General features: G+C 36.6%; 1 protein-coding gene across 1 annotated transcript; it reads left to right on the top strand.

The window, feature by feature from the left end:
- Nucleotides 1-327: 327 nt before the first annotated feature.
- On the top strand, nucleotides 328-14,285 carry npy2rl (neuropeptide Y receptor Y2, like). Its single transcript, XM_066660285.1, has 4 exons — nucleotides 328-604; nucleotides 7,506-8,161; nucleotides 12,616-12,772; nucleotides 12,985-14,285. The coding sequence occupies exons 2-4, from the start codon at nucleotides 7,527-7,529 to the stop codon at nucleotides 13,312-13,314; spliced, it is 1,122 nt and encodes a 373-aa protein (XP_066516382.1). The 5' UTR covers nucleotides 328-604; nucleotides 7,506-7,526; the 3' UTR covers nucleotides 13,315-14,285.
- The last annotated feature ends 5 nt before the right edge of the window (nucleotides 14,286-14,290 follow it).

Below are 14,290 nucleotides of genomic sequence, written 5' to 3'. Positions count from 1 at the left end.
AGGAGTGTGGTGTGTTCTCCCTGTGTCTGCGTGGGTTTCCTCCGGGTGACTGTCTGTGAGGAGTGTGGTGTGTTCTCCCTGTGTCTGCGTGGGTTTCCTCCGGGTGCTCCGGTTTCCTCTCACTGTCCAAAAACACACGTTGGTAGGTGGATTGGCGACTTAAGCGTGTCCGTGTGTGTTGCCCTGTGAAAGAAATTGATTTTATTACTTTGAATCTTGAGAGAGCGACAGCGAGAGAGAGAGAGAGAGAGAGAGAGAGAGAGAGAGTATGACAAGGGGCGGAGAGATGGAGAGAATGGGATGGGGCGGAGAGGGAGAGAGACAGCTCTGTTTTCAGTTGGAGCTCGTGCACAGAAGGATATCAGTTTGTTTTTTTGTAACTGAAATCGCGCTGAACTTACTTTTCAGAACCTTCGTGTTTTATGTGACACATAGAGCGGACAATATTAACACATTTAAATATATCTTGCCGTTCATGAAAATGGCCGTTGAACCCTCGGCGGCAGCATGTGTTAATTGCGCCGTTAAACCGTGAAATCCGTGTGGAGAAGGTTTCTGGAGAAAGTGAGGAGGAGATGCTGAAAACCGAGTCTCCAGAAAAAAGGTGAGTTAGTCTCCTTCTTTTTCGGTTTATTCTGAACTTTTGACGGATATTTTCATGGTGGTAATCTCCTGTCTAACTGACGGGGTCGACAACAAGTTCTAGATATAAATGTATATTATAGAATGTACAAAATCATATTATTAATATACTAATGTACCAGTACTGTTAAATACTTAATATTTTTTCTGTATATTGTATTTACTACAAATGTGAGCACCTAAGGTTTTCACTCTCATTTTACACTGCTTTGTGACGTGACAATACACTTAATTTAGTTTGATATAATTAGATTTGTTCATATGTAAGTGACCACAAGTGCCACAGTATAAGCCTGTAATGAATTATAAAGTTGAGGTGTTTATTTATAAATAAATAAGGTCTTTGTGATAGTTTTTGTTCCATTTTAAGTTTAGCCATTTTCCATAAAATACATAGAGAAAACGCTTAACGTGCCTTAGTGAGTTTATTTCCCTACAGCTCTATGATACCACTTCTGTTTAATGCTGCTGGTCATAAGCATCATGTTAAATGTAAAAGCATCGGATGCTAAATTAAGCCAGATGTTCTTTTAATGGGTGTTTTTTTTTTTGTACATTAAGCCATGTTAAGCTTAATGTTCTAAATGATACCAGAGACAATTTTGAACCCAACTGAATGAATTATCTAACAAAAATATGTTGTTTCACAACTGTTGTTTGAGCATTAAGCTTTTTCCTCAAGGGAGTTTAAGGATAATTAAAAAGGCTAAAACCTTACTTTCCAGGTTCGTCCCTTTGGCAACAGATAGTAATATGTGAGAGCATTTGGTCATTGTTTTAATGAACCACGTTAAGCCTTTAAGAGTGTCTCTAAAGATCGACAGTAATCTGGAAGACAGGCTGAGGTAAGATCTAAATTAATGTTGTGAAATTAACCTGAGCTCAAGCCTAACAATCACTTTCCAATAGACACAAGACACAACAGGGAGCCCATCATTATCTGGTGAAGAATTCCTGGGAGAGTCCAAGTGTATAAAATATTAATCCAAACCTGTTCATTAAAGCATTGGCAATTCAATAGGAGGCTATATTCTTCTTTGTAAAGAAAGAACTTCTCAAGTCTGATTTGTATTCATATGTATAGACATTAAGTATAAAGATGTTTATACAAAATTATGTCCATTTTTAATACACTTGGAGCTATATTAATTTATGAAAGCTGCTATACAAACAAAGATTATTATTATTATTAGTAGTAGTAGTAGTAGTAGTAATAGTAGTAGTAGTATTGATAGTTGCACATCCTGATATTGTGGCGTCTGCCACACTAAGTGGCTATATGTGGACTTAAAGAGGCAAGGCTATATGGAAAGCAGCTCCCAGCTTGCATGGCAACCTACCCTGCTCAAGGTCATGTTGTTGTGTTGTGGTTCTTGCACTGTGTTGAGTATTGGGTAAGTGCAGATTTGGGAATTTGTAAAGCTGATGTGAAGATCCTGTTCAGTAAGAAGCATTTAGCCTAATAATGCTACGTCGTCCTTGCTTTTATTGACACCTTTGGTAGAGTGGTGTCAGTGGGATGCAGATTTGTAATTTCAGAAGATCCAGTGAATGATTCATCAAACAAATTCAAGGCAAACATCACTGAGAAGCCTGACTGCAGAATTAAGGCATCACGCTTTGTGCCTGCCCTTAGCCTGACAGCTAGCAGAGCATTGAAGACATCAGGCCAAAGACATCAGCAGCCTGGAACTTTGCATTCAATTGTGGGCTGAAAACACAGATCCATGGACGAAAAAGATGGTGGGGAGTTATGAGGCCGGCAGACACCTGGGGACAACTGTGGGTGGGACTAGTAAACAGTCAACAAGACTAGGCAAGCCTAGTTTAGTCGGAACGCCATTAGCCATATAGCTATTGTCACAGGTATTTCTGGCATTTAAAAAGTAGGAAAGCCCAAAATACATACCCTTGTCATTGGAAGATGCTTTGATGCTTCATATCAATATCTTTGTTTACATTTTGTTTTTATTATGTGATTGTGTTGTACAGAAAATATGGAGGGCAGGTAATAAAAGCAGAAATGAAAAAGGAGCATAAAGTTTTGTTCATAATATATAAAACTGGCATCAGTGTTTTGCTTTTTAAAGGGGACATATTAAGCAAAACTCACTTTTTGCATGCTTTTATATTTCCATTTGGTCTCTACTGCTCCTATAAACACTCCAAGCACAAACAAAAGCACACATCCATCTGTTTTGTGTGAGTCAGCTGAAAGATTTTGTTGTCAGGAATCATATGCTTCTATGAGCTGTTTGGATGGCTCCCTAATTTTGACGTCACAATACGGAAATTTGCAAATAACCACCCTGACACCACCCCTCACCCCTGTTGCTGGGGCGTGGCCAGTAACAGCTTATTTGCATAAAATTGACAGAGTCTTTAAATTATTAATTCTGAAAGGGACTGAAACTGGCAAGAATAGAGCTAGTAAGATGTCTTTATGTGAGAGTGATTTTGTGCAAAGAACATCATAAACATGTTCTGTATAGCCCATAGACATATTCTATCTTGTTTAAAAAGAAGTATAATATGTCCTCTTTAAATAAAATGAACCATTAATGCTAGATGACCTACCAGTAAAGAACAAAGAAGACCAAGAACATTTTGTTGATGTTTAAGAATTACTATTACTTTTTTATTCAGTGTAACAGCTTAGAGTAAATCATGCGAAATTTAAGCAGGTTGTGCGCAGCAATATGGAGTTTTATAAACACACTAAAGCCACAAAATGTCTCCCTGCCACTTCCCTCTACAATATTTCAGGCAAAGACACACACTCGCGTGACATAACACAAATTCAGCAGTCCTCCTCTGTCTGTGAGATACGTGTGTAAATGTTGCTGAGTTCCGAGCCATCCTTCTGAGCTTGTGAACAGCAATTTAGCAAACCAACACCAAGCCGAGGCTCTGGCCAATGTGCATGGAGTTGCAACAAACACAGCCCCAGAAACACACACAAATGGAGTGTGTTCCTAACATTTTTCCTAATATTTATGTATATGAAGCTTTGTAAATGACCCTGTCGAACTCCACTGGGTGATAATGCTGTATTTGAGGCCCGTTTTGTATAAAACACCTTAAGTGATAATCTCCCTTAAAATTTCCCTTAAACATCCCTTAAAGTTAAGAGTGTTTTGCAGGAGAAATCATCACAACCTCCTAAATGTTCCCTTATGTATTGAATGTCATAATCTCTTAAAAACAGTTAAGTGTTGCATAAAGTTCCTTAATTGTCAATTCCCTTTTATTATTATTTAAGGGATGCAAAACCTAACCTTAACACATGTTCTCAAAAGATGGATTACATGACTTCATTTTTTAAGGTTTTAGACGATGATCGTGTAGCAGGGAGAGTTTTTTGAGATAGAAAAAATCCTCTAGACCATCTGAGTGATGAACAGTTATTAAGAGGGTACAGATTTAATGTATTTATTAATGTAATAATAATAATAACTAGAGGGGGAAAATTCATGAACGATATTTGAATTTGGCTTGTCACATATTGTTAACATCATTGCAACATTAGCTTATGTACTGCTTTATAGCTATGAGGTTAAATTTGTAAAACAATCAATCCAATACCTTTAAAACACCACCAGCTTAAAAAACAAAATGTTGACTGACATTAATATAAATTTTACATTTAAATATTGCCCATTTTATGTAGACTTTCACCTTAAATAAATAAACAATTAAAATAAACCTCAAAACCATAGACTGCCAATATATTTTAAACACCACATTTAAAAAATTCCTCATTAAAGAATTTCACCTTAAAAAACTGCTGTTTTATTCTTAACAGTCCTTAAAACCTTAATAAGTCTACCAATATATTTTGACTGCCGTATTTTAAAAAAAACTCCACCTTAAACAAAGAATACACAAAAGAATACATTTTTTCGTTTCGTGTTTTCTCCATTATTTTCCATTTTGGTTATTTTAAAAAATCTGCAGATCTCATACAATGGTGCTGAATGCTTTTGTAGTAGTCAATAAGTCATTGTTGTTGAAAAATTGGAACTTTACTGCAACAAAACCTCAGTGACTACAGACTAAATCCCTTACCGTTCTCCCTTAGTTAAGTGAAGTGTCTGAGGGGTTTTATGCAACACACTTAAATAATTCCCTTGACTTAGGGAAAATCTTCACTTACGGTTTATACCTAAGGGAAAAACCTAAGGTGTGTTATGCAGGCGGGGATGTTTTTTCTTGAGTTACTGAACCTTGACACTCCCATGGTTCACGCAGAAGAACCTACTCTTCTTTTGTTCCAGCTGGGAACAAATTTTTCTGTTTTGAAAACCAGTTTATGTCGGTGGAAAAATGCTGAACTGTTCAGGTTCCTCATTGGTGGGAAAGAGCTATGTCAAATATGGCTGAACTTATTCATTGAAGTAACGTTCCTACTTCCGCATGGGCATTTCAACATTAGGAGTCAGTCAGTCAGTGAAAATGCCTCTTCTAGGCAGGTCCAGTAGGTGGTCAAGCAAAATGCGGTTGGTGCATGGCAGCTCAGCAGCATATGATAGCTCTGCTGTACCCACACCACTACAGAAGTCAGTGGAGAGCCAGATATGGCAACACATTCAGTGACCGTTTAATCCCTCACTACACTGATAGTAACACATGGGTGCTTTACCATGCTTGGCTCCAGGAGGGTGTACACAGCATCCTCTCTGCTTTGATAACAGTGATTGGAAGGTTGTTCATCCTAGCCCTATTTTAAGTGAGTGGATAGGAGTGTTAGCTACAGAGCTAAGCACTACAATGAGGCAGGCCTACCCTGAATTCTGTGGACATACCCAAAATATGCTTGAACTTAGTGACTTGCTACCAGAAATTCGACAGAATTTTGTGAAGCTGGCAATGCTGAAGACATTTGACCTGTGGAAAGGAATAACACAGCCCCATGTAATTTGAGGGAAGAGAATTCTGGGTTGCTAATGGTCATGGGTTAACATTTGTTTGCTGGTGTTTTGAGAAGCAGGGGCACAAGTCTAGCTAGAGCCATGAACCATGGTTGGTTAGTAATCTTAAATGTGACCACCCATGACATCACACACCTTCACTGGGAAGCCAGTGGTGGGCAGGCTTAGTCATCGATACAGGCTGTGGCTTATCTGTGCTACCTGCATTCCTGGAGCACCCCGTACCTGGGTTATGAGGGTGTTTGCTCTCTCTGGAGGTGGAAGACAAATTTGGCGTCAACCACAGAGCCACTGAAAATGGCAACAGCGGCATTGGCAGCAAAGGACAGAGGTTTTGGTAGCACAGGCACAAGAGAGTGCTGATGGGGTGGCAATGCCATCCAAGTATTTTGATGCTTTTGTGTTAGCTGTCAACAGAGTGACCCTGTGACCTCACAACACAGAGGAATTCTGGTGTTCTCAGGCAGGCAATGGGGAGATGGCCCTGAGTTTTGCCATTTCTTGTGGTTTTTCACTTAAAATCTACTTTCTTGAATTGTTTTCTGGACGTACAAGTCCTGAAACAGGCCACTGCTAGACTCCATCATGCAAGGATGACCTTACTTGACATATGGTCTGGGGCTATTAACTTTGTAAGGTGTATGTTTTGACTAAATTTAATTTAAGGTGTTTATGTGTGTCTGCTGTTTTATGATCATATAAATGATGAAAACAAAACACAACATAAAAACAAAAATATGTTTTAAAGGCTAAAAACTGTCTAAATGACTGGAAAACATGGTCAAGCATTTATTATTTGGTTTGTGTCCTATCAAAGATCTGAGTTTGTCTAGAATAGAAAATTCCCCAACAAGCCACTCAAAACTATTGCTACTGTTGACTGAATTGTGCAGATATTTGGTGAAAAAAATGGATTTACCCTTTCATATTTTCAGGTAGACAACTTAACATCTAGCTCTGATAAAAAAATTGGACTCAGCATTAACTCTGAGAAATGGATCAATGAGAAAATAAAACATGCAACCTTATAAGCAAGATATCATCTTTCCTGATCTGTGTGCCTATCTGATTACAGCAGGGCAACAAAAACCGATGCTCTGCTTTTGGCCACTATGTACTCAAGTACACAGCTGTACCTTGGCAATATTTTCCAAAATTGCCAGTATGAGTCTACAAATAAAATATATTATTTGATTGATAAGCAGCATTATTATATTATTTTTCATGGCTAATGACCAGTATTCAAAACATAAACACCAAAAATAGTGAATTTAATATGAATTTATAATTTTCTTTTTATTCATGCATTGATGCAAGCCCTGGAACATGATCCAGTTGTCAAAATATGTAAACCAAAAACATTCAAATGTCATTATAAGTAACTGCGCGAATGACATTTTCCTACATTGTATTTATAAACTTTCACATATTGTTAATTTTTGCATGAAAGCAAATGTCAGCAGTTCTGTTTATCAGATGAACACAGCCCTGTCTGTTATTGCCTTGCTCCACAAACATGGGATTTGTATGTTTTTTTAATGACATGAAATATAATCACAGATAGATTTATGAGACCAATTAATTGATAAGAATTTTAAAAAAATGAACAATTTGCTCATCATTTCATTACAATTCTGCAGTGGAAAACATGAACTACAATGCAGTTTTTTTTTTTTAATATTCAAGCTTCAGTGCAAAATTAAACAAATCTAATCTTGTAGAGTTTATACTATCAACAATTGCTTGTACAGTGAATATTTTTATTAGGACACTGAATTACACACCATGCTTTTCATACTCTAAATATGTTCCATTATATTCCACACAGATTCTGATTATAAAAAAGTCTAAATCATTAAAAATGCTCTGGCATTACAATATATGATGATAAGATTCTTGTATAACATTAAATAACTGCCTATTTTTCCACAGCTCAACATGATCATGTGACCAATGGATGGAATCAGTTTGGTCAATGGCTCCGTGAGGCCTGAAGTTTTGACAAATAATGTGGACTCACCTGATAACACATTGTCCCATTCCTTACAAGAACTGGGCGACAGCACAAAGCTTCTGGGAGTTCAAGTAATTCTGATCCTGGCCTACAGCACCATCATCCTCCTAGGTGTGGTAGGGAATTCCCTAGTCATTTATGTGGTTTGCAAGTTCAAGACACTCCGAACTGTCACCAACTTCTTCATTGCCAATCTAGCAGTAGCGGACTTGCTAGTCAACACATTGTGTCTTCCCTTTACTTTGGCCTACACTCTACTTGGGGAGTGGAAGTTTGGACAAGTACTTTGCTTCACCATACCATATGCACAGGGTCTAGCTGTCCACGTCTCTACTGTAACTCTTAATGTGATTGCGCTAGATCGCCACAGATGTATTGTTTATCATCTGGAGACTCGGATGTCAAAAGACACTTGCTTCCTCATCATTGCTATCACCTGGGTGATAAGTGCTGTTCTGGCTAGCCCACTTGCTATCTTCAGGGAATATGGGATTGTAGATTTCTCTCCAGGTGAATCAATTGAGGTATGTGGGGAGAAGTGGCCAGGGAGCAACACAGATGGTACTCTTTACTCGTAAGTAAATGCTACTTAAAGTTTTATACATATTTTTGACTTTTTAACACTGTTTGAACATTTATAGGTTAATCATTTTTGTGTTCGTGTGTGATTCGATTCACCAGCTGAATTAATGAGCAGTTTACATGCCAGAGATGCCATTTTTCTCAATATTTTAATTTTGAAATAATCAGTGATAATTACAAATTTGTATTAGTAGAATGCAATCAATATTAAGGCAACAAAGTATCATCCTCCACCTGAAACTTCAAACCCCTTTTTCTGCGTACCTTATTTTGTCTGAGCCTTGGATAAAGCACATTTTGTCACTCTGATCTTTCAAAGGATTATGATTTTAATAGTTTTCTTGTGAATTCTCTCATCTCATCACTGTGTATCTTCTAGAATCCTGGAACACAATTTAGATCACTCAGATGTTTGGGAGAGCTAATATTACATTTCCATTCTGACATGCTGCATAAATACTATAGTTTGAAAAATAATTTGGAAGACTAATTACAGTTCAGATTACACTCTGTGCCTTATATCTCCACTTACATAAATACATTGCCAGGATTTCATGCTGGCTTGGATTTCAGAGGAACAATAGCGTCAGGTAACTGAACATGCATTGCATTGTGTGACAGTGGGCTGAGTAATGAACCATGTCATACAGATGACACACCAAACAGTTCAGTTCAGTTTAGTTATAGAGTGGAAATGAAAAACTACCTCAGAACATGAGTAACCAAGTCTCAAAAAGTGTACTCATCCTCTCCATATTTGGGTTTATGTGAAGAAAAAAGAATAAGTGGCTACAGAAATAAATAAATAATCAGTTTTTTAATTTGTTAGCTGAATGTTAGAACCTGATTTCAAATAGAAGCTAAGTAATCACTTAGTCCTTTCATTTTTAATCTTAATTTAAAATCTGTCTGCACTGCAACCATATACAGATAAGGGCTTGTACAATAGCAATCGACTCAAAAGCTCTGTTTTTGTTTTTCATTGTTAGGGACTCAAACATTATGTTAGAAGTCACTTTAGAACCCTCTGATCACTATCACTTTATAAAGTGTAACCCCAGTTCAGCTCAGATGTTCTGGTACAGCGCAAGTCTATTGGCAGTGGAAAAGGAACTGTGATCATGAATTTGAAACTTCCCCACTTGGAAAAATGCCACAAGGCTGTACGTAGCCTCACTGGCACCATTAATGCATGCTGAAACTACCCCATTGACAGTCTCAATTTTATTCTCTTGTGCAATTGTCTTACCAGCATTTATTGGGAACTTAATGGAATTAGTGACATTGTAATGTTTTAGTATTGTAGTCTTATTTTGATATATTTCCTTGAGTGTGCTTGTAGGAATATGGTCTAATATGCTTGTAAATCATTTCAATGTGGAAATAAATGTAACTAGTTCCATTATGTGTTTTTGAAGAAGAGTAGGTCCTTTTCATGCCTCCTGACCACCAGAGGGCAGCTTAGAGTTGTAGATGGTTTAAGTCTTATACCAAAAAAGTCACACGTGACATGCATTAAGAAGGGCATCCGGTGTAAAAAAGAAGTAAAATTGGTGTGGCTTGTTGATCCGCTGTGGCGACGCCGGACTATAGGTAGCAGTCAAAAGAAGAATTTTAATACAGTCTTTTTATCCTGTTGCATGCCCCCAAGTAGGTCATGAAGATGCATGACTGATGAAAGCATATACAGTTATATTTTACAGATACTTGTGTATACTTTATTAATAGTTTTTCACAACTCAGTTTTGCTTTTCTACCTGTAGATTTATATATATTTTTGTAAAGGCAGCAACTAGTTTTGGCTTTGCTTAATCTATACCTCGTCAAAGAAATGTGATGCTATGAGGTTACAGCTTAGCCCCCCAATCATTAATCTCTAGTGACGGCCTTGGATGTCAGGCACATCAAGCGCTACTTAGCTGGTATTAGGCTCAAACAGCACTCTACGCTGAGGTAATGTTCATTAGGATACGCACCCTCTGACAGTTATCTGATACTTATAGAATCACAGTGGCATTCATAAACTAACATTAGGTTGATTGATTTTTATGTATTTATTTATTTTTATTTTATTCCAGGTAGGAACCAACCATGATCGTGAACTGGATAAGCTGTTAGAGACAATGAATGAATAAAATGACTAAAATTAAAAATGAATTCATAGTTTTTTATTTGTATTTACTGCCTTTATTTCTGTACTAACCACACAATGTTTGTATAAATCACTTTGAAATGCCACTGTTTATGACAGTTATGACTTTTCTGAAGTACACTAAAGGAGTCCAGACTGTGTGCTGTAATTGCAAAGTATTCAGAATATGGATTTCCTGCAGCAGATTACTGAGCTTACTCAGTCTATTAGTTTTGATTGTATTGTTTAAAAAATACAGAATACAATCATTATTACGATACAATGTGTTTTTTTGAAGTTGAGTTGTTGTGTTTATAAATTTTTGGTAGCAGCCATTTTGCACAAGTTTTTTTTCTTCCTAAATATATTACCAGTTATTTGAGCCACATACTTCAAGTATTCAGTTATTGTATCCAAATTGGATATAGGGGATTATAGAAGCCGATAAAGCTGGAAAGCCATCAATATACATTTTAGCTGTATAGAAGTTACTTTACATGATATTGTGAAAATGAACAAATATTCTGATGAGTGAAGCTCATACACAATGATTATTTCAAAAATATTTTTGTAATAGTGACTAGACTCCTTTGTTTGGGTATCCTGCCTAGTGTACACTCTCAGAAAAAAAGGTATGGTAGAGGTACATGATTGGTCACTAAAGGTACAAACAGCATAAATGTATATTTAAAGGTACAACAGTGGTTTTAAAGTACATTACATTTTCTTCACCAAAAGAAGAAGGGAGTTTTTGTAACCTTTCATTATAGAACATTGTAAAATAAAAGAAGTACCTGGAGATGAAACGAGGTGTATGAAATCAACACAATTATAAAATCTACAATTATAATAGGTACAATTATGTTCCCTAATTAAATGTACTAAATATGTTCCCCTGAGGGTATCACCACGGTGACAATTTTTTCACTCTTTTAGCATTTTTCCACCAAAAGAACTGTTCCTAACTCTTGGAGCATGGTCCTGTTTAATCCCATTTATTTATTTATTTATTTAACACAGTGTAAATGACAGTGTCCAGCTCCACTGTGCAATAACAGTTTATTTGAGGCGCTCCACTCTTTCTGGGGTTTCTTAAGCTCAACAACCCCTGGACACCAAGCTGAAGAACCAACTCCTCTTTGCTTTCAGCTGGGAATAAAATATACTTTTTCGCATACTAATTTATGTGGGTGCAAATTATGGGTGGGCATTATGGCCCTAATATCACAATATTTCAGGGTATTTTGGCAATAACAATATTCTTGGCGATAAGAAAAAACACTGAGAAATACTTTTACTGATTTCAAGAAAACACTATTGAAACAAAATCAATGTTATACTAATATTATACTAATTAGTACATTAAATATATTTAATATGCATCAATAGGTTATATTGATTATATTTAATGGTTATAATAATGGTTATATTTATTAAAATGCTTTATTTTACTACAAATGTAACAAATATTTAAAAAAAACTGTAAACATTTGCTTATTTTGTAAACTTAACAATATTTTGATTCTGTATAAAACAATAATGTAGCTTATAAATCTACCACACAACCAATGTGCTGAATATTTTGTGAATATTAACAGCAAATGTAAACAATTATACAAAAAGTAACCTTAAAACTTCATAGTAAATAACAAACCAAACACAGAATGGTTGCTGTGCTGAGTCATTACGTAAACAAGTCAAAATATCATGGTTATCACAATATAGATTTTTTTATATTGTTCTAAAAGATACAATTTGGCACAGCCCTAGTGGAAATTGTGCTGAGCGGCTCCAAATTAGGTTTGTTCCAGATCCCCAGTGGTGAAAAATTGGTATTACAGATGCTTTTCCCCCTAGTTCTTGTGATTGTCAGTGTTGTGCCTGTAGGTCACAGGTTTACTTTGCTTTACCTTGCCATTTTGAGCCCTGCTTTGCATAATCTCTGGTAACTTCACCCTCAAAATCTTTTGCCAGTTAACTGGACATTTCCTTTCCCACAGAGATTAGTTCTAAGCTATGGTTAATATTTTCCTTTTTTTGTCTCAAAAGAAAATCTGTCAGTGACCTCTGATGTGGGATATAAACTTGCTGTATACACAAGTGCACATAGCCATACTGATAATAGCAAACAGTCCAAAAACCTATTCAAAGCTGGAAACATAAAACATAAAATGGAATGTGTGACAAGCAAAATTAAATTTGATGTTGAAACAGGCATTTGTGAAAATATGTGACTTTGGTTTAGCTAGAACAATGTTGTTGTTTATAGTTAGTAGTAGATTTGAAACTTTAACGTTGTATTGTTTTTCCCATAGAATTTCCATGCTGCTGCTTCAGTATGTGTTACCTCTAGTGGTCATCTCTTTTGCTTACATCCGGATATGGAGTAAGCTTCGTAATCATGTAAGCCCAGCTGGCCGCAATGACCGTCATCATCGTCGTCGTAAGACCACCAAGATGCTGGTCACCATGGTATGTAATGCTATGTAGTCAATGCTACCTTGTAGGATATGAAATTTGCAAACACACTTTCCCTGACAAGCTTGAAAATATCTTTCTGACCACTTATGTTTTGAAGCCTTATATGTCTTCAAAGTTTTCACCCCCTAAAACTGCACTTAGTAAGTTTGGGAGGACACTCACCTTAAAACATTGTGAGTTTTGTGATTCATTTTCTGTTGCAGGTAGTGGTGTTTGCTGTGAGCTGGCTTCCTTTCCATGCCTTCCAACTGGCCACTGACATTGACAGCGGTGTGCTGGTCATGCGGGACTATAGGCTTTTGTACACTCTTTTCCATATTGTAGCCATGTGTTCGACATTTGCCAATCCTCTTCTCTATGGTTGGATGAATCGGAACTACCGCAGCGCCTTCCTAGCTGTCTTTCGTTGCGAACAACGACTTGATTCAGTGCACCCAGAAGGCCGTGACACAACTGTGGTTCGCACCAAGACCAAAAAGGCCCTTGAGGCCCAGGATGTGCTAGCAACACATCTCAGTGCTACAGATGTTTAAGTGACTATTGAAAGGTTTTAGATGGATGGCAAGGCAGAATTCATTTTTAGTTGCTCTCCATGTAACTTCACAAGACAAGTTGTTAATATTAATCTGAACACGATTCATGTTCAGATATTTCATTTTATTACAATCAAGATTTTTATGGCGATCTCTGAACAAGAACATGGAGAGTATGTTGTCCAATAGGAAGGAGAGTATACTGTTCCTATTTAATTGGCTTGAACCATTCTTTTTAATGAATGATATCTTTACCGCTTTTGATATCCCAAAAAATCTCCATCCTTACAAAAGTTCTTTGGTCTTTGCTGTAACATATGTTGTTGCATTTAAGTAAGAGGTCAAGGCATTTAAATGTATTTTTTGGATGATGTTAACAAAAAATGACCTTTCCTTCCACCCTGAAGTTTACTTATTAATAGTGCTTTTTTACAACTGGTGTCACAAAGTGGTTTTACAAAATCAACGGGTCCTATCCCGATTGATCAAGCAGAGGAAAATCCCTCAGACTATGAGGAAGAATCAGAGAAATATCTTTAAATGTTTTAGATATAGCACTGCCTAAATTAAGCACAGCTGAAGTATTTCTCATCCTGTAAAGGTATCAGAGAATGTTCAGAATGAATGAGAGTGACCTCTTCTGTGGAACATCCAGTTAATTTACCCATTTGCATGGGTAACAGTGGTTACGATGATCTGCACTAAAAGGTATATACATTTATAATATATTTATCTGCATTTCACTGTATCTTGTATGCCCTTTGCTTTTGAAATTGTCATGCTAAATGAATGTTGTGTACAATGATTAATAGCATGGCATGCCTTTACAATGAAGGAAAGAAATATTTTTACCATACCAGCACAAAAGATACACTTTATGACTAAATGTTTATAGACACCCCTTAGTGATTAGTAAATTAATTAGCATAATTATAAATTGTGAATTCAGTTGTAGGTTGGCAAGACGGTGGTACAG

Source organism: Hoplias malabaricus, chromosome 2 (genome assembly GCF_029633855.1).
Source record: "Hoplias malabaricus isolate fHopMal1 chromosome 2, fHopMal1.hap1, whole genome shotgun sequence".
NCBI classification, from domain to species: Eukaryota; Metazoa; Chordata; class Actinopteri; order Characiformes; family Erythrinidae; genus Hoplias; species Hoplias malabaricus.
Note: the sequence above shows the minus strand (reverse complement) of the source record. Positions and strands in the feature narration are given on the sequence as shown.

Bases quoted from the DNA above. Each gene is read 5' to 3' on its own strand.
- npy2rl (XM_066660285.1), top strand. From the start codon at position 7,527: ATGGATGGAATCAGTTTGGTCAATGGCTCCGTGAGGCCTGAAGTTTTG. The intron at 8,162-12,615 runs GTAAGTAAATGC...TTTTTCCCATAG, and splicing joins ACAGATGGTACTCTTTACTC to AATTTCCATGCTGCTGCTTC. The intron at 12,773-12,984 runs GTATGTAATGCT...TTTCTGTTGCAG, and splicing joins CCAAGATGCTGGTCACCATG to GTAGTGGTGTTTGCTGTGAG.